Source organism: Hemiscyllium ocellatum, chromosome 4 (assembly GCF_020745735.1).
Source record: "Hemiscyllium ocellatum isolate sHemOce1 chromosome 4, sHemOce1.pat.X.cur, whole genome shotgun sequence".
NCBI classification, from domain to species: Eukaryota; Metazoa; Chordata; class Chondrichthyes; order Orectolobiformes; family Hemiscylliidae; genus Hemiscyllium; species Hemiscyllium ocellatum.
Genome location: NC_083404.1, coordinates 109,667,669 through 109,689,328, shown reverse-complemented (window position 1 = coordinate 109,689,328; position 21,660 = coordinate 109,667,669). Strand labels below are relative to the sequence as shown.

The window sequence follows — 21,660 nt, the reverse complement described above, 5'->3', positions numbered from 1 at the left end:
AGTTATACTATAGCTGCAGTTGGAGTATTGTGTACAGTTTTGTTTTCTCTAGCTAAGACAACTTATACTTTATATTGTGGAAGCTCAGCCAAGTTTTGTTAGGCTGGTAAGACCATTAGGAGAAGTAGCCCATCACATCTGCACTACCAATGAGATCATGGCTGATCTGATAATCCTCAACTCCACCTTCCCCTTCACCCTTGATTCCTTCTCTAATTAAAGGAATTGGCAGGATTTTTGCATGAGAAGAGATTGGTTTGACTAGGTCTGTATTCACTAGGAGAATGTTTAGAAGAATGAAAGAAGATCTGATTGTAAAGTTTAAAATTCTAACAGGACTAAACAGACCAGATCAGACCAGAGAATGTTCCCTAGTTGGAGAATCTAGAACCAGGGGTCACAGTCTCAGGATATGAGTAGACCATTTTGGACTGAGATGGTGTGATTCAGGTGATGGTGAAGCTGTAGAATTCACTGCCACAGAAAGCTGCGGATGCCAGGTCAGTGAGTAAATTCAAGAAGGAGACTGATAATTTTTTAGATATTAAAGGTAGGTGGATGTGTGAAGTAATCAGATTAGCTATGGTCTTTGTGAATGGTGGAATAGGTTTGAACAGTTGAGTGGCATACTCCTGTAAGTTTGCAGGTAGACAGCTATGATGATCACGGTGGAATGACTGAAGTCATAATTTTCAATAACCCTTGGAGAATAAACAGTAAGAGGACAACCAAGAATACACAGAAAGAGAGAGAGCAGGAATATAGAGTTGAGATAGAAGATTGGTAATTATCACATTGAACAGCAGACCAGGCTCATTGAGCTAAATGGTCTACTCCTGCTCCTAGTTTCTATGTTTCACAAATATTCATCCTATGCCAATTGGAAAGCAAAACGATCAATTAATTGGATGATGGCCAACTGTTACCAAAATGGTCTTTCATTTCATTGTCAACACTTTCATATTTGGTAGAGAAATGTTCAAATAAAACCACAAAGACAAATATTTTTAATGCCCTTATTAATTTTATCCCAAAATTGTACAAGGTAGTATCTTGGAGACCGATCTTTAATTATTAGAGAGTTGTCAATCCTGTGATAGTGGACTCACTTCGAGGGCTGCTGTGATTCAAGGTGACTGACGTTTTATTGAATTGAATTGAATTAGCTTTATTATCACATGAGTACAGTGAAAAGTTTACAAGTCGTCACTTAGGGCACCATTTAGCTACAAAGTATCTAGGTACAGATGCTTCAGCACCAGTTCTTAGGGGAAAAAATAGAACAATAAATACATTTAAAAGTTCAGCATTACAGCTTGTTGGATTCAATCACAAAACAGAGAAATAAAAAGTTCAGAACAACGGTCCTTCCAACCCAGACCATGATGTCACCTAGCCTCCAGAATTCAGGAGGCCTTCACTCCAGACTGCACCGTACTTCAATTTGAGGCATGGAGACCTCACTGGAATCACATCGAGGCCATGCTGAGGCTATGCCAGGCCAAGAGACTGCCATGTGCCACAGAAAGATCACAATGCGGGCCTAGAGACCACTATGTTAGGCCGCTGAGAGACTGCCATGCAGGGACATGTAACTGTTGAAGATAAATTACCTCAGTAACAACCACCAGGTCAGAGAAATGAATCTAAAACAATCCATTGCTACTGAACCAAAAGGTCTGCTTCCGTGCTGTACATCTCTATGCCTCTCAACTAATCCGTCAATCTCAGGAAGCAACTTAAGGAGAAAAAAAAAGTCAAGCAAAATATTGTGGATACTGTAAACCTGAAATAAAACCAGAAAGTGCTGGAAATGCTCAACAGGTCTACCAGGAGAAGCCTGCAGTCTGAAGCACTGATGCAGGAACTGACATGCACTCAGGGCGATCCGGAACTAGCACAGGTTTGTCAGAAGTAGACAAAACCCAAAGAATTGGCCAATGCGGAAATGAAACATTGCTGCTCCTCCCAAAAGAGTTGGTTTACAGTCAGTTTGGACGCGTCACTTCCCCGAGAATGGCAGCGGACCTAAGGAAATAACAAAAGTTATTGTGTGATTTAATAAAAATGATAGCTTTAATTTGCTGCAATAGTTAACTGATTTTTAGTCTTCCGGAAGAAAGGTGCGCCTGAGGTTTTTCTTTGGTAAGTTTTCGTTTTTAGTGGATAAAAAGTTTCGGTGCGACTTGCACCTCGCAGAAGTGTAGCGTTGACGACGTGAAGGAATACTTTCGTTTCTCGGTAAAATTGTGAGATAAAGAAACGAAAGCGAGTTTTTTTTTAGGCTTGCTGAAATACTTGTTTCACTTGGATGGATATTTGTGTAAACTGTTATTATCTCAAGATTTAGACGTGAGATTGAGGTGGGCTATGTCTGAAATAAGGGAAGACTTCTTGCTTTGATTCAAATTGTACTTTTTTAATTCATTTTTGCCCAGAACTCTGAACAAATATTTTAGTCACAAAATGGCAAGTTGTGAGAAGAAAAGTACTGAGTCTGCCGATTTACTGGGAAGCATTGACTACTTTTCCATCCCTCTGGTTGCACTGAACTTCTCGGTGAGGAAGAAACTAGCTCTGTTCCTCAATCCGAGAGCTGTAGTGGCAGCGGACTGGACAGTGCTGGCCGAGGAGATGGGCTTTGAGTACCTGGAAATTAAGAACTACGAAAGATTAGACAATCCCACCGGAAAACTCTTGGAAGATTGGCAAGTCAAGGATGGGTCTTCTGTGGGAAAATTAATGCAGTTACTCCGAAAGATAGAACGCGACGATATTCTTGAAGACGTTACACCAGATATTGGTGAGTCTCTTGTGTTTTCGCTTCAGCGACCCAATACATTGGTTTTATTTCTTCCAAGAAGATCTATCATTTATTGTATTCCCTTAGAGAGCATATTCAACCTTCGATTTCGCACCCCTTCTTTTCCCAAGATGCTGTTGCCACAATAAATGGAACAGACAAGTTAGAAAGAGGGTTTAATCGCCATGCACGTAGCGTTCTGTTGATGCCTAGTGTGGTTTTGAAGGTCATAGTGAATCTGGCGGTCCTTCTCAATGTAACTAACTGCAAAATAACATTCATCTGTAACTTAATACAAAAACTAAAGTTAAGGTCTTGGAGATATGTGTGAAAAGATATATTTTTAAACCGTAGTTGCTGCTGAAAAGGGGCATAGTCTAAAACTGGGAAAAAGTATTGGACTGATTTGATTGCACTCTCTTTTGTGCAGTTTGACAATGTGGAATTCACTTCTGCAAGGTTTAATGCAGGTAGAAAACTTGGAATTGCTGAAAACCTCATTCACTCAATTTAACTGAAGTCTTGAAAAGACAGAATTACCTGTAGGTCATCATGAGGAGTTTCCATCTCCAAGTATTTGTGCATTCATTTCAACAAGACCTCATATTCAACTTTCCTTCTACTCAACTTCACAGGGCATTTTAGAAAGTGCATGTACAAGAATGGCACAGGGAAGCTCAAAATTGCACCATTGAGTATTTCCAGCACTTTCTGGCTTCTTCCTTAAGTACAAAAATGTTAACAAGAATCTAATAATAATTGGAGGTACTAGGGTGGACAAAGTTAAAGTTCACACATCAGGTTACAGTCCAACAGGTTTATGTGAAGCGCCGCTCCTTCATCAGGTAGTTGTGAAGGTTGAGATCATGCTCAGAATTTATAGCCAAAAGAGTCCAGTGTCATGGAGATGATACAGTAAACAATCTTAGATTAAAACTTCCATCTTTTATAACGGGATATGCTGGCTTCTGTTCTTTGTTATGTAAATCTCAGAACTTCTTTTAAATTACATGCTCAAGATAACTCAGGTTTTTATTCAATAGGTGTGAATAATAGAAACCAGCATATCCCATTATAAAAGATAAAAGTTTTAATCTAAGATTGTTTACTGTATCGTGTCTGCATGTCACTGGACTCCTGTGGCTATAAATTCTGTGAATATGATCTTAACCTCCACAACCACCTCATGAAGGAGCAACGCTGTGAAAGCTAGTGCTTCCAAATAAACATGTTGGACAATAACCTGGTGTTGTGTGAATTTTAACTAGTAATAATTGTTACACATTGGGCAGAGCACATTTACAACCATGTATTTTTTCATTTGGCTTATATTGATGCCACAATGATTCAGTCAACAAGAACAGGTGCTTCGCAGGGGCATTATAAATCACACTGAGCCATGAAAGGAGATCTTGCAGCAGACATCGAAAAGATTGATCAAAGCAAAAGCAGTAGGTTGTAAATGGCATCTTAACAGAGAAAAGGGAGACTGAAGCAACAAATTCTACAGTTGTGAGCCTTGGCTAAAATGAACTTGCAAATCATGTTAAGCGATAATTCATTAGAGATGCAGTTTAGATTAAATTGCTTACAGTGTGGAAACAGGCCCTTCGGCCCAACAAAGCCACACTGACCCGCCGAAGCGCAACCCACCCAGACCCACTCCCCTACATTTCCCCCTTCACCTAACACTACGGGCAATTTAGCATGGCCAATTCACCTAACCTGCACGTTTTTGGATTGTGGGAGGAAACCGGAGCACCCGGAGGAAACCCACGCAGACACGGGGAGAAACTGCAAACTCCACACAGTCAGTCGTCTGAGGCAGGAATTGAACCCGGGTCTCTGGTGCTGTGAGGCCGCAGTGCTAACCATTGTGTCACCGTGCCGCCCAGAAAGTTGCAGACACTTAAAATATTTCAGAATGAACAAAATAGATATGTTCCAACAAGGAAGAAAAATTCCAAGGGGAAACCCATCATGCAAGGTTAACTTAAAAAGATGGTATCAAACTAAAAGGAAATGGAACATAATTGCACAAGGATGAGTGGAAAATCAGAAGATTGGGCAGATTAAAAAAGCAAAGCATGATCAGAAGATTAGTAAGAGGGATTGAAAAAAATCTGAGAAAGCTAGCTAGAAATATAAAAACAGTAAGAGTTTGAATTGATATTTATTTAACAGTGTCACTTGTACCGAGGTAGACTGAAAAGTGTGTAATGCCGCTACATTTCATTAACAAAGCTAGCATTTATTACCCATCCCTAATTGCTCAGAGGGCAGTTTAAGAATCAACCACAAATTCTATGGGTCTGGAATCATGTATAAGGATGGCAATTGCCTTCCCTGAAGGGCATTAGTGAACTAGTTGGGTTTTTCCAACATTGACAATGGACTCATGGTTGTCATTAGACTCATAATTCCAGATTTTTAATGAATCCAAATTCCACCATCTGCTGTGGCAGGATTTGAACTCACGCCCCCAGAACATTACCTGGGTCTAATTTAGTGATAATCCACTAGACCATTACCTCCTACATTCCTCCTTTTCTGTATCACATTGTAGTGAAAGGGTCAAAAGACCTCTAAATGACATTCAGCAGGAAGTGATCTGGCACTCAAATCACCTAGTCGTGATGGACTGCATCTAGGATCTTAAAAGAAGTGATTAGTGGGATTGTTAATATGTTACTTTTAATTTCACAAAATTCCCTAGATTCAGATAAGGTTTCATTAGTTTGGAAAATAGCAAATGTATTTCGTTTGTTCCAAGAGGGAGGAAGATAAAGAAGGCCCATTAGCTTAACCATCAAGAAAATGTTAGAAGGTATTATTAAACATGTTCTAGCAGGGCACCTGGAAGAGACCAAATAGTCAAGAAGTGTCAACATGGTTTTGTGAAAAATAAATAGTGTTTAACCAATTCATTGGCACTCTCTCTGGAAGCAACACTTGCTGTGGTTAAAGGGTGGTGTACTTTATTTAAATTTCCAAAATTGCATTTGATAAGAAACAACATCAAAGGTTAATAGAGAAAATAAAAGCTTACATAGGTGGTAACATATTTGCAGCAATAGTGGATTGGTTCGGTAATAGGAAATAGCAGGTACACGTGGATATTTTCCTCGTTGGCAAGATGAAATGAGTTATGTGCCACAGGGATCATTACTGGGGCATAAACTTTCACAATTTATAACAATGATTTGTAAGGAAGGATGAAACTATGGTTTTTAAATTTGATGATATGAAGACAGGTAAAAAATGTCATGAGTTATGAAAAGAGTAACGAGGTGATGAGGGATGTAGATAGATTAAGTGATTGTTTAGAGATCCAACGAGTGGAGAAAATGCCAAATTTTGAAGGAAGAATGAAAAGAAGCATCTGATCTAAATGGTGAGAGATTGCAGGATTCTGAGATGCAGAAGAACCTAAGGTTGTTTTTAGGCATCGGTTGTAAAAGGTGAATATGCAGGTAGAGCAAGTAAATAGGAAAGTTATGTTATTGTTCAGGAATTGTATATTAAAATACATAGGATATGCTTAAGTTATATAGCCCACTAGTGTGACTACATCTGGAGTTTATGTACAATATTGGACTTTTTTTTAATGGAAGGATTTAAATGCATCGGAAGCAATTCAGATGATTGCTAGAATAATTTCTGGGGTAGGAAGGTTATCTTATGAAAAAAGTTTGGACAGGCTAGGCTTATATCCACTACAATTTAGGAGAGTTAAGTAAACTTAATTAAATCATTTAAGATCCTAAAGAATCTTGATGTGAATGTGGGAAGGATGTTTTACACTTGTGGGTGAATTTAGAACGAAGAGTCACCCATTAAAGACAGAGATGAGGAAATTTTTTTTCCTCTCTGAAGGACTTTAGAGCTCTGCCACCACTATCTTTTGAGGAAGAGTCTTTGAATACACTTAACTCTGCCTAAAAAGCATTCTTGGTGAACAAAGATTTAAAGGCCTTGCTGGGTAGATGGGAGAAGTTCAGATCAGCTATGATAGTCTTGAATTATGGAGAATGCTTGAGTAACTGTCTGCTTCTCCAAGTTTGAATGCTGACAGCTTACCATCACAGTCGTCTGTGGTTTTTGTAACGGAGGCATTATTCAAGTACAAGAACTGACATATCAGTGCAGTAATGTCAAATAATGCATCACAGAATGGCTATGATTTTATTTTTTCAATGCAATTCGATGTGTTTTTTTTGTATAGTTCTGCTGTTGACGTAATTTGAGGAACTAGTTTTAAGTTTCCATTTCAGATCTTGAAGGTTTAATTAGAGGAAAGGTCACGTAACTACCTTTTTTTATAAGAAATGAGATGAAACAATTTGGAACTGTTTCATTGGTTTGCTTTAGTTTTATTGCAGTTTGATTCATCAAGATGCTACCTCTGCAATAACAACCTGTAGAAGAGGGCTTCTCCCAGTTAGCCAAAACCTCAGGGTCACGAGCTCGGAGGCAGTAATGGCTGTTGTGGAGCTTGGGTGCGATATGTTGCACAGCCTCTTTAAATCTTTGTAATAATGGGTGTAACCTAACTGCTTGAACCAGGAAGTCTGAATCCTGTCCTGCAAAACCTGAGGGCAAGGTTGATTGCTTCATAACTTAAATTAGAGAGTTCACCCTTCACAAGCTCACATAGACCTTTTACTTCTTCCCCCCTCCACTTCTCTTTGCCCACCACACCACCCTCCCCCCCCCACACACCCTCTCTCTCTCACTCTCTCTCACTCTCTCTCACACACACACACACACACACAAATATATTTAACATCACCATTACTCTACCTCCTCTCATTCTTAAAGTTCTTGGGATCTCGGAAACTGCAAGCACCAAAACAGGGTCATGTTGTTAACAGATTGGGAAATACTGCTCTGGAATTCCGGCTTTCTAAATCTGTTGCTTGACGATCAGTTTCAGCGATTAGTCATGTCACAATTATTAGGGTGGCATCATTTACAGAAAGGGAAAACTGATTCATGGCTTTATTTAATATTTTAAAATTTGTTCACCGGATGTGGGTGTCATTGACTAGGCTGGCATTCTTTGCTCATACCTAATAGTAGTTAAGAGTTAGCCGAATTGTTTTGGCCTGGAGTTTCAAGTACACCATAATTGGTAAGGACAACGGATTTTCTTCCCTGAAGTACATTTGTGAACCACATAGTATTTATTTTTAACAACAATTAACAGTGGTTACATATCAGTATTAAGCTAGTTTTTTACTTTATTATTGAATTCAATTCAATATCATGGTGGGATTCTAAACCCATGTACCCAGGACAATAGCCTAGGGTTCTGAATTACCATTCTGGTGACATTACTAATATGTTATTATCTCCCATTTATTCCCAGGTTGAGGCAGGACCAGAATTCATAGCCCATCCCTAAATTACTTTGAGAAAACAATGCTGTGCCACTTCTTGGGCCAGTGCAATTCATGTGTACTATTAGCTTGTGATTTGTTTAGGATTTTGTATATCCTAAACCAGTATAGCGTCAGATTTGGTTAGGAACTTGGAAGTGATGATGTCAGAGATGAAGTATCAGCTGTGGCTTAGAGTCTTTTGTTTGAATCACAATGCTTGAATGTAAAAGATCTTATGGTAACTATTTCAAAGAGAAGCAGAGAAGTTTTGCCTGATATCTTAGTGAATGAACATCCCTCAATTAACGTCACTCAGAAAAAAAACAATTATTCTTTATCACAATACTTTTTGTGGGAGTTTACTGTTTTCTAATTGCTTATAATATGACTGTAACTACATTTCAAAAAGGCCTAATTGATTTATAAAGCTCTTTAAGGCACTTCCAGGTGGTTATAAATGCATGTTTTTATTCATTTCCCCATGCCTTTGTATTTATCCAGACAGTGGATTTCACGAGTTTGAAAAGTGATTTGAAGAAGCTTTAGTGTGTTGCTGTAGTGCAAATATATTTAAAAAAGCAGTGATTTCTACCTCTCAGGTGTGTTCTAAGAATATCACAGCAGAATCTTCCTTCTCCACTGAGAGTAGGAGTGGGTTCCAGTCAAGGTTAGAGAAATGTTGTTAACATCCAGAGCATTATAAATTATAAGCTTTTAAGCCACTGATCTTACACTGGCATTAACTTAAGTATATTTTCAGATTTCTACCAAAGTCTTCATTGTGCCTATTCTTGTGCCATTATAAAGGATGACAAAAAAAATCACAAATTTCAAAACATTTCATTCAGAATTGACATTAGCCATATCTCAGTCCTTCGTGAAACCTGTCTCAACTCCAGCATGTTGAACACCATTTGAAAGAATCACTTGAGGGTAGCATGTACACAGTATATATTCTGGGTAAGGAATTTCAGTATCTAAAACCACGCGTGGCTGTAGTACTAAACTATCTGAACAAACCAAAATGTGAAGAGGGGGTGAGATGCAGGTATTGGGAAAACCTACTTTGGGTTTGGGTTCTGTTTGGATTACTGAACTCATGACCTCATCCTTTTTTTAACAGAAGCAAGCTGTCGACGATACCTTAATAAACCAGTTCAAGTGCAATCAGTGGATAGCAGTGAGTCCAAGACCCTAAGACCAGGAGGAATAACAATAAAAGATGACCCTACAGGTAAACAGAATGCAATATCATTTCATTTTCCTCTAATATTAATGAAACTACAACTGCTATCAGTTCCTAGAAGACTGCTCTTTCCGATTGATTACCTTACCAAATCAAGTTCCAAACATCTAAGAGTTTGGACTATAAAGTGAACTAGATGCGTTATGACAATTGTTGATGGTTTCATGATCACCACCATGGAGACTAGCTTTCAATTCCAGAACTGTTACAGAATTCCAATTTCAAATGTTGCGTTGGGGTTTCAGTCTACACCCCTCAGTATTAGCTTGGGCCTTTAGATTACTAACTTAGTGATATTACACCAGGCTTCCATCTCCTCTAAGTTGCTATACTAAATCCAACTAAAAGCCATAATATTTGCTCTCTAAGAGCAGGAATGCTGAAATTTGGGAATATATATATATATTTAGTTTATATGAAAAGATGAAATTTCTAGCTCAACACAGAGGATAGCTTAAACTAATTGCAGAGATGGTTTGAATTTAAAATTCAGCTTATTTATATATAGGTGGGGGATAAAATCAAGACAAATTTCCCTTTAGCTTGTCATACCTTGCCAAATTTGAGGAATGACAACAATGCCTGGTCGTCAATCAGTGTGTCCTGTAAGAGCAACCTATTTCCCACACAGATTGAGCAGAAATGGGCCAAGTTTAAGTGTGGGCCAACCCACTTGCATGTGTCACCGAGGAACAAACAAGGCATATTGCTCCTAATCCAAGTTTGCCTCCCTATGGCAAAAGATTGACACCTTTCCAAACTCTGTCACCATACTGTCTTGCGTTTCAAATACTCACTGGGTGGCATACTTCAATGCATCTCATCCACTTCCCACACCTCTGTTCTCGAACCCCACCCCACCAACCTCCGTATACATTGCATCTTCCTCCGTCATTTCCGCCACGTACAAATGGACCCCATCACCAGAAATATATTTCTTTCCCCACCCCATCCGCTTTCCGTAAAGACCATTCCCTCCACAAGTCCTTCGTTAGGTCCATGCCCCCCAACAATCCACCCTCCCCTGCCACCCCAGGAATTGCAAACCTTGCGCCCACACCTCCCTCCGTTCCACATCCATCAAAGTTTTACCTGCACTTCCACCAAGTCATTTACTGTATCTGTTGCTCCCAATGTGATCTCCTCTACGTTGGGGAGACAGAATGCCTACTTGCAGAGTGATTTAGAGAACATCTCCTGGACACCCACACCAACTAACCCCACTGCCCCATAGCTGAATGCTTCAACTCCCCCTCCCACTCCGCCAAGGACATGCAGATCCTGGGCATCCTACATTGCCACTCCCTAACTACCCGACAGCTGGAAAAAGGATGCCTCATCTTCCACCTCGGGACTCTCTAACCCCACAGCATCAATGTGGATTTCACCAGTTTCCTTATTTCCCCTACCCTCACCTTATCCCAGTTCCAACCTCCCAATTCAGCAGTGCCCTCATGACTGTCCTACCTGTCCATCTTCCTTCCCATCTATCTGCTCCAGCCTCCGCTCCAACCTATCACCATTACCCCCACCTTCATCCACCAATTGCACTCTCAGCTACCTTCCCCCCCAGTCCCACCCCTCATTTATCTCATCACCCCTCTTGGCTCATAGCCTCATTCCTGATGAAGGGCTTTGCCCAAAATGTTGACTCTCCTACTCCTTGGATGCTGCCTGACCTGATGTGCTTTACTAGCCCCACACTCTCAACGGCATACTTCAACAGACTATAGTATATTACAATATACTATACAAATTACTTGAAAGACACACGTTACAAAATCAACTCTATATTTTGTTCTCCAGTCCGCGATCTTGTATCATAACACGAGGTTTGATTAAGTGAAAACAATTTATTTTTATTCATTAATGGGATGAGGGTGTCACTGGCTAGGCATTGCATTTATTGCCCATTCCTGATTGTGCAGAGAGCAGTTAAGAGCCAACCACATTGCTGTGGGTCTGAAGTCACATGTAGGCAAGATCAGGCAAGGATGGCAGTTTCTTCCTCAAAGGACATTAGTGAACCAGATGTTTTTTTTTCTGACAGTTGACAATGGATTCATGGTCATCATTAGACTCTTATTTCCAGATATTTATTGAATTCAAATTCCACTATCTGCCATGTAGGGATTCTAACTGGAAACATTGCCTGTGTCTCTGGATTAGCAGTCCAGCGATAATATTACTAGGCGATTGCCTCCCCATTTAGCAACATTGGAGAGCAGCAGTATGTGAGATGAATCTTAGAACGGAGGAAAAACATTCAAAGAGGCCAGACTTTTGCGCAAAATTGAGTGATAATATGGGACTTATGTGAAAGGAAAGATATTTGTGTAGTTTCCACTATTATTCTTAGAACTGAAGTAGACACAATGATAATGCTAGTAGTCCGTGTCTGCCGGTTGGTCTACAATGAACCCATGGTTTAAACAAGGAAAACTATAGTGATGGAGCAGTATGGGAATTATCAGAGAGTAGCATGTAGTAGATGATGGATTAATAAATTGCCATGTCTTGCAGGAGCTGCACCCGAGTTCTTTGATGCCTTCATTTGTTATTGTCAAGCTGATATTGAGTTTGTCCATGAGATGATCAAGCAGCTTGAGCAGTCTGAGTGCAAACTGAAGTTGTGTGTATTTGACCGCGATGTGCTGCCAGGGTCATGTGTCTGGACCATCACCAGCGAGCTTATTGAGAAAAGGTATGCAGAAATAGTTTGGGTAGAATGTGAAACGAACAAATTTTTTTGATGTGTTGACTTACTGTTCCCAATAATTGACTAAGGAAAGGATTTCAGTATTTCTCATTGCAAAATTATGCAAGGCGAGTGTATTCCATCAGCAAACGCATCACCTAAAACAGAAGGAATTTTCAGTTCAGGTTCTCTCATATCAGTCCCTGACTGAAGGAAAAACCATAGGTAGGTACAATGCTAAGCGTGAGTCGGGTATCGTCAGTCCACTCAAGCAGAGTTAGAATAACCTGATATGCTTCCTCGCTCGTGTTGAGATTTGGGAGCAATGTTTTTATTTTCAGTTCAAAGCCCATCTCAAAAATCTTATTACTGGTCAATGACTTAGTTCTCAAGCTCTAGAATCCCATATCCTATTTAGATCATCACTTGCCTTTTGTCTGTTTTTCTGTATTCAATTGACCACATATTTGTTATCTAAGCAGAAATCAACACTTACAAGAAAGATCAAAAGCAAGAATTAAAATGTTAAGAAGAATGAAATGAATTATTGACTGTTTGATTGGAGTCTCATGATTGTTTTCTCCACCTTTTAATGACAGGTGTAAAAGAATGGTGGCGATAATCTCGGATGACTATTTGGTCAGTAATGAATGTGACTTTCAAACAAAGTTTGCTCTGAGTCTTAGCCCAGGTAAAGCATTTAACTTTATTGTGTTGAAGTTACTATTATCTATTGAAGTTATTACAATATCTATTGAAGTTACTTATCTTGCAGTTTCTAGTCCTTCTAAGTTATTTCACTATCTAGGGTTTTAACTCACATCTGCTTCAGGATTTGCAATTTTCACTTTTGTTTTCCAATCTATATGGGCTGTTGCCATAACTCCTTATGTATCTTAATATTTTTCTCTCAAATAATGTTGCTGATGAGTTTTAATGTCTTTTTAATGAAACTCTAATTCCAGTCCTGCTGAACGTGGAAAGGAACTGAAGTAGTTTGCTCCCAAATCAAAAAGGAAATCCCTGGAGAAACTCAGTAGCTCTGTTGGTATTTGTAGTGAGAAAGATTTAATGTTTCAAAATCAGCATGACGCTTCAGAACTAAAAAAGCATCGTACTGCACTTGTGCCTATAACTTTGTTCCTCTCTCTGTTGATGCTACCTACTGAGTTTATTCAGCAAAATAAAAACCCAAAGAACTGTGGGTACTGGAAATCAGAATCAAAAACAAGTTGCTGGAAAAAGCTCAGCAGCACCTGTGGAGAAAGATCAGAGTTAACATTTTGGGTCCAGTTCTGAGGAAGGACCTGAAACGTGAACTCTGATTTTTCTCCACAGATGCTACCAAACCTGCTGAGCTTTTCCAGTAATTTGTCTGAGTTTCTCCAATTTCAAATCTCCAGCATCTACTGTACTTTTCTTTTAAGCCCACTCCCATACTTTCATGGGTGCATGCACAGTTTCTCCAACTATTTACATCAATACAGTGGTGTTCCATTCATTTCTTGAAACACTCCACTCACTGCTCACTCCTGCTGACTGCCTACTCTTCAAGCTCACTCGCCCTCATTCTCACGGCTCTGTTTGTGACCTCTGCCCCCACCAGGGTCCATATTTGCTCTTTTTTGCTACTGGCTCACTTCCACTTATTCCCACCCAATTCCTTCACCTCTGTTTGGGACAGGTTGGAAGAACAAGTGGTAGGAAGGGACTGAAGGGAGTGGCTAGAGACTGTGGAAGAGAAACAGTAAGATCTCCAGTGATAAGGGAAAGTGGAACAGGAGGAACAGGAAAAGAAGAAGGGCACTAAACTAGTGGTGTCTTCTTTTCAGTCTTTGTTCAATCTTTATCACCTTTAATGCAGGCTGCTGTCTGTAATATAATTAATCGCAAAGCCACAGGAACTGCCAGTGCATCTGCATATGTGCAGGAAGTACTTTCATTCATGAAGTCTCAGGCAGACTTGGGAGAAGTAGTTGAGGTTTTGAGGACAGTGGTCAGGGATGTTGGAAGGGAGGGATGAGGATGTAGTGATAAGTTGAGTTGATCAATTGTATAGTTACTAGTGAATGAGAACCACTTTTGATTTGTCACATCTCCCAAGTAACTAGTTGGGTAAATGAATTTATACTTGTGAAGATTGAATATACCTCAGAACTGGAGTCTATTTGAGTGCTTCAGGTGCACAATAAATCACCCATCTTAAATCTTACAACTTCACTGGGAAAAGTCCTCTAATAATTCAGCTACACTATTTCACAAGTCATCACAAATGTGCAAGTACCCAACTTTAATCACAAAGGTGATCCTTTTTTTTTGGAATGACTGCTTTTCCAGACAAAAGTTATTCAAACCAGGTTGTTATTAACAAGGAAATGACTAACTATTGTAAATAGACTAATTCTTTAATAAATGGCAGAGAGAAGTTAGGATTACTATATCCCTTTGGAACCCCTAAATACACACTCACTTATTCACAAATAAGACAAACAGGAGATAGATAGCTTTACATAAATATAATGGTTGGAAAACTATAGACTTCGAAAACAAAAATCTGAATCTCAATTCTTTCAATTTTAGTTGTCTGCAGAGTTATAGTAATTTTTCAATTTGATGATTGATTGAATACAATTAAGTCTTTTCTTGGGTTAGAATTCTCTCAAGTTTCATGATTTGTCTTTTCACACATGGAAAGGAGAGGAAGAAAGAGATAGAGAGATGTTTTTAGATTACTGGTTGTGGGTGTCTTCAGATGCACTGCACTTTCAGGTCCATGACAAAATGCAGCTGGACTAATCTGATGGGCTGTCATCAGGAAGTTTTCCCTTTAAAGACTCCTGATACCATTTGCTTAAAAAAGCAACATTGCCCTTTGTGTGTGTACCATTTGATTTTTCAAAGTTGGAAAGCTTTCCCAGTATTTTAGCCATATAGCAATCCCTGACTTCCATTCCAGTTTATTGTACAAGGAGAGAAAATGTGAGGTCCTATACAGGTTGGTATTTTATTTTATCAAGACCTCTGAGCAGTCCTTTCAGAGAGAGATGAGAAGGATGTTCGTGAGGTAATGAATCAATGGAATTAGTGCAGACGGCTGAAGAGACTGGGTAATTAAGAGATTTTTTTAATCAGTGACAGACTTGAGGGTGAAAGGGAAAAGACAGGAAAATGGAGGTGATCAATCTCAACTCCATAATCTTGTTGAACCATGCAGCAGACTCAATGAGCTGAAGGCCTACTTCTGCTTCTGTGTCTTATGGGATAAATCAGGGTCTCTGAAGATCCAGGAGAAAGTGAGGTCTGCAGATGCTGGAGATCAGAGCTGAAAATGTGTTGCTGGAAAAGCACAGCAGGTCAGGCAGCATCCAAGGAACAGGAGATTCGACGTTTCAGGCATAAGCCCTTCATTAGGAATGAGGAAAGTGTGTCCAGCAGGCTAAGATAAAAGGTAGGGAGGAGGGACTTGGGGGAGGGGCGATGGAGATGTGATAGGTGGAAGGAGGTCAAGGTAAAGGTGATAGGCCGGAGTGGGGTGGGGGCGGAGAGGTCAGGAAGAAGATTGCAGGTTAGGAGGGTGGTGCTGAGTTCGAGGGATTTGACTGAGACAAGGTGGGGGGAGGGGAAATGAGGAAACTGGAGAAATCTGAGTTCATCCCTTGTGGTTGGAGGGTTCCTAGGCGGAAGATGAGGCACTCTTCCTCCAACCGTCGTGTTATGGTCTGGCGATGGAGGAGTCCAAGGACCTGCATGTCCTTGGTGGAGTGGGAGGGGGAGTTAAAGTGTTGAGCCACGGGGTGGTTGGGTTGGTTGGTCCGGGTGTCCCAGAGATGCTCTCTGAAACGTTCCACAAGTAGACGGCCTGTGTCCCCAATATAGAGGAGGCCACATCGGGTGCAGCGGATGCAATAGATGGTGTGTGTGGAGGTGCAGGTAAATTTGTGGCAGATATGGAAGGATCCCTTGGGGCCTTGGAGAGAAGTAAGGGAGGAGGGGTGGGGCTCAAAGGCGGAGGAGTGGGAAGTGGAGGAGATGCGGTGGAGGGCATCATCGATCACGTCTGGGGGAATCTGCGGTCCTTGAAGAAGGAGGCCATCTGGGCTATACGGTATTGGAACTGGTCCTCCTGGGAGCAGATGTGGTGGAGACGAAGGAATTGGGAATATGGGATGGCGTTTTTACAGGGGGCAGGGTGGGAGGAGGTGTAGTCTAGGTAGCTGTGGGAGTCAGTCGGTTTGTAGTAGATGGCTGTGGGAGTCAGTCGCCACTTCCCCCAAACCAAAGGAGTTGCCATGCGCACCCGCATGGGCCCCAGCTATGCCTGCCTCTTCGTAGGATATGTGGAACAGTCCATCTTCCGCAACTACACTGGCACCACCCCCCACCTTTTCCTCCGCTACATCGATGATTGTATCGGCGCTGCCTCATGCTCCCACGAGGAGGTTGAACAATTCATCCACTTTATCAACACCTTCCACCCCAACCTCAAATTCACCTGGACCGTCTCAGACTCCTCCCTCCCCTTCCTAGACCTTTCCACTTCTATCTTGGGCGACCGAATCAACACAGCACTTCCAGATGTGCTTCCTTTTCTGTGTCTGTCTTGACTGACCTCAACCAGAGCTGATCAGTATTGCAAGGAATGGGATGAAGAAAAATGGTTGCATTTCCTGATTGCTATCGTTGACACCAGCTGGAAAGTTTCAAGTTTATAGAATGTCTATTAAACACCGGCTTAGTGTTTTCTACATCCTTCCTGACTAAGAATGACTTTTTTTTAACACTGTTACCTGGACTTGCACATGTACATAAAATTAGCAGTTAATTCAATAACCAAAGGTGCACAGCAGGAGTTTTTTCATACAAAGATTCTTGGGGTTACAGAGTAACATTATCAGACAATGGGGGTGAATTATTGTAAATACACTAATACTTTAACAAATGGCAGAGAAAAGTTAGGATTACTAATATCCTACTATGCAACTTAAACTATACAATACTTCAGAACGAAGTAGTTAAACACAAGAAAATATTCAGGGAAGTGTAGCTTAATGATAAAGGGGTATTTAGTAGTGTTTGTGTTGTGAGCTGTGGGATCAGTAGCCTTCTGTGAAGAATTTTGTTGGGAAGCAATGATACCACAGGATGTTTGGAGTATATCATTCCCACCCAAGACAATAAGAGGCAGGAAGGACATCAGAGAGAAAATCTTAAATAGAGGAGTGAATATTAAATCTGACATTGATTTCAAATCCCACAGGTGCCCGAGACAAGCGCCTGATCCCTGTCAAGTACAAGCAAATCAAGAGGGAATTTCCAAGCATTCTCCGTCACATCACGTTGTGTGATTACACAAACCCAAGCACCAAAGCGTGGTTCTGGAAGAGGCTCGCCAAAGCACTCTCACAACCGTGAGAGGAGACCCTAGAGGGATCGGAGGTACTCTAGGTGATTATGGTGATTACACTGTAAGAATGAAGACGGTTTCGGGTTCTACCACAAGCTGATTCCATTAAATCTGTTCCAAATGACCAACTCTGGTATCTTGACTATACATTACTTTCTTCAGTATTAAAAGGATTGAGTCTCTTCTCACTAGCGATGCAGAAGAAAAAATGTATTGAATAACTTCAAGATACAGCCAAGATCCCATCCTTAAGATGCAAAGCTATTTTGAGTGTTAAATTCAGCACATTTTGCTTCATATAGAAACAAATCCACCACGTCTATAAAGGTACTGTTGTCACACATAGTTTGCCTAGAATAGTGTCAGCTTTCACATTTACCTCAATACCTAGCATGGCCTTACAACCACTTCTCTCAACTTCTTAATTGTTGTGGTTCTGTTCGCCGAGCTGGGAATTTGTGTTCCAGACGTTTCGTCCCCTGTCTAGGTGATATCCTCAGTGCTTGGGAACCTCCTGTGAAGCGTTTCTGTGATCTTTCCTCCAGCATTTGTGGTGGTTTGAATCTGCCGCTTCCGGTTGTCAGTTCCATCTGTCCGTTGCAGTGGTCGGTATATTGGGTCCAGGTCGATGTGCTTATTGATTGAATCTGTGGATGAGTGCCATACCTTTAGGAATTTCCTGGCTGTTCTCTGTTTGGCTTGTCCTATAATAGTAGTGTTGTCCCAGTCGAATTCATGTTGCTTGTCATCTGCCTGTGTGTGGCTACTAAGGATAGCCGGTCGTGTCGTTTCGTGACAAGTTGGTGTTCATGGATGCGTATCATTAGCTGTCTTCCTGTTTGTCCTATGTAGTGTTTTGTGCAGTCCATGCAAGGACTAGCCACAAGGAAAGATCACAGAAGCGCTTCACAGGAGGCTCCCAAGCACTGAGGATGTCACCTCGACAGGGGATGAAAGGTCTGCAACACAAATTCCCAGCTCGGCGATCAGAACCACAACAACAAGCACCCGAGCTACAAATCTTCTCACAAACTTTGAACCTCTTAACTGTTTCTACATTGTCAGACTACTTGTCTGACGTCAATATTTGATAAGCAGAAATTTCCTCCAGTGAAATACTGGGAAAATTAAAGACATTTAAAAATCTGAAAATGAGAGTCTAATAATGATCATAAAACTGTTGTCAATTATCAGGAAAACCCAGCTAGTTCACTAATGCTCTTTATGGAAGGAAACTATTGCTCTCACCTACATGTGACTCCAGACCCACATCAATATGACTGACTCTTCGCAATAAATGCTGGCCTAGCCAGTGATATCCACATCCTGCGAATGAATAAAAAACAAAATCTCTGTTATAAAATTTGTTCCCTGGACACCAACTCTAATGTTTTTAATAACTGAGTCTAAACCACACCTTTTACAATCTTGATGTTGGAATTTGACCCCAAGATAGCTGTTGATAACCTATCTGGGTCATCAGTAAAAATGTCTATTTCCTCTTCCATAACATCTGATTCTGCTACTGTCTTAAATTATCTGTTGCTGAAACTCTGACATGTGTCCATGTTAGCTCCAGAGTTGACCATTCCATTCCTGGTTAGTTTGACACATGTTCCATTCTCTGAAATTTAAGGTCATCCAAAACTCTGCAGCCTATATTTAAACTAGCATTCAGTCTTGTTCACCCATTGCCCCTGTGATTACTGATCTCCTATTGCTCCCAGATTAACAAGGTCCTTTTTTATATAATTTTTGTAGCCTTTGTATTCAATTCCTTCCAAGGGTTCTCTACTTCATATTACTGTAACCTCATCCAGCCTATAACAAAGATATCTTCAAGTTTTAGCTTCCTAACCATCTGTGACCTTAATCTGTGACCTTAAAACTGATTATTGTGCCTTCAGCTGAGATGACCCTAAATTCCTGCCTTTAATCTCTATGCATCCTTATTTTACTTTTGTCTTTGAAGATACTCCTTCAAACACATCTCTGACCAAACTTTTAGTCATCATCCATAATATCATGTATTTTAGTGTCAAACTTTGTTTAGATTTTGCTTCACCTAAACACTTTAGATCTTTTTATAACATTCAAAGTTCCAGAAAATACAAGTTTTTGGTGGAGTCCAGAACCAGAAGTGGTCAGTGTAAAGTAGTAACTTGTGAACCCAGTAGAACATTTACATGTCATCCCTTACCATTAATAGTAAGGTGGAATAGTCACCAAAAGGAGTTGTTGAGATAAGTAGCAGATGCATTTAAGGAGGAGCTAGACAGGCACATGAAGGGAAAGGAATAAAATATGTTGATTGGTTAGATGAAGAAATCTGAAAGGAGGTTTATTTGAAGCATAAATGCTAGCATTGACCTACTAGCGAGCATTTATGTTTTCAATTATATGTACATCCCAGCATGTCACTGAGAATCTGTATACTGCTTTGGAGAAAAACCTAAAAATAACTGATATCAATACAGATGCCCATAAAGCTCTGAGACTATTGTAAAAAAACAACCGTTTCATTAATGTCCTTTGGGGAAGGAAATATGTCATCAATACCAATAGTGGTAATTTAGCTTATTTGTGACTCCAGTCCCATGCTGATGTCTGATCATTAAATATCATCTGAAATGATTTGAAAGAAGTCCATAGTCATTTTCAGTGCAGATACAAATAGTTAGTTAGTGACTCTTGCACCTTGATGCAGAAAATGTATAGGAGAATGTGTTGCAACTAACATTTATTTTTCTGACAACTTAAGAAAAATGAACTTTTTCTTGGCCTCTGTGGGGACAATTTTCAATTCAACTTGTGGAAAGGGCTTTTTTATTCCTCTTGGCTGTTACATATTCAGTAAAATTGTCATGTTTTTTCATTAATGTTTTATGTATTTTTAATGTAAAAAACAGCTAAAATAATAAAAATTTTATAGAAGTCCAGTTTCAAGTTTCTCTAATGCTTCACCAGTGGTTGATATGATCGTAATAGTTGTTTTTTCCCTCAGTGATGAAAATAACATGTCTGCACAAAACACTCATCTTAAAGGTTAGAACCAATTATGCATGGCTTCCTTCTTCCTTTTATTTCAATTGAATTAATTTATATTTATATACACCAAAGCACAGTTGTAGGTGCCATGACATTTGGTCCTCAGTGATAGCAAATCCAGAGGTGTCTCAATACCTGTGGGTTGAGCTGGAATTAATTGTAAGATAATATTAAGATCAGAAAGCTTGACTTTTTTCATCAATAACTAGATTATTTAATGAGTGTAACTATGATATTAAAGAGTATGATGGTATAGTATGGTGGTATGGGAGTATTAAATCTAAAGACCTATGATCAAAGTCATGAGCTCAAATCCCACTTTGACAATTTGGTAAATTTATATTCAGTTAATCAAATGAATCTGAATAAAAAGCTATTATTCATCATGAAATTGCTGTAAAAATTCATCTAATTCAATAGTGTCTTTTATTAGGTAGGGAAAAATATGACCCTTACCTGGTCAAGTCTGTGTGCGACTCCAAATCCAAAGCAACATGTTTGACTCCTCAACATCTTCAAAATGGCTGAGCAAGCAATTTAGTTGTCTTAAATGCAATAAATTCTGCCTTCAATAGCGTTGGCCATTTCCTAGAAAGCAATACATAAAAATTGTAGGAAATCACAACTTCCACTTGGCATGTTGCAAGAAAAAGTAGTAATAACATGCATATGTTTTTAAACAAAAGCAAGATACAGCAGCAAAACAAAACAATAATATACTAATTGCAAAATAGACCAGTCGTACGTTATGCTGATAGGTACTCAAGGCCCAAAGGGGGAAAGAAACCATGAACAGGGGCAGGATTAAAATACTGTGGAGGATATCTCACAAAGGAATGTCCACTGTTCTCATTGCAAGAGGCTATGAGAAAACTAGAAGGAAGCAGAAAGAAAAAGCAGCTACAGATGGTATGCAATTTCTTTACCTTCACAGATCTGTGCATTGACTTCACATAGCAATCCAAAAATGAAACCCGCAGAAGTAAGGTTTGAAGTTTATAATGGCACTGTACTTGTGGCAAGAGGCCAAATTACTCTGCATGCCCAAGAAGAAAGCTCAAGTTGCACATAATAGAT

At 39.9% G+C, this 21,660-nt stretch overlaps 1 protein-coding gene across 1 annotated transcript; it reads left to right on the top strand.

Annotated features, from left to right (window-relative positions):
* The first annotated feature begins 1,991 nt into the window (after nt 1–1,991).
* myd88 (MYD88 innate immune signal transduction adaptor) lies at nt 1,992–20,396 on the top strand. Its single transcript, XM_060823764.1, has 6 exons — nt 1,992–2,145; nt 2,439–2,803; nt 9,311–9,421; nt 11,957–12,137; nt 12,731–12,822; nt 17,389–20,396. Exons 2-6 carry the CDS (start codon nt 2,467–2,469, stop codon nt 17,541–17,543), a joined length of 876 nt encoding a protein of 291 aa, XP_060679747.1. The 5' UTR covers nt 1,992–2,145; nt 2,439–2,466; the 3' UTR covers nt 17,544–20,396.
* The last annotated feature ends 1,264 nt before the right edge of the window (nt 20,397–21,660 follow it).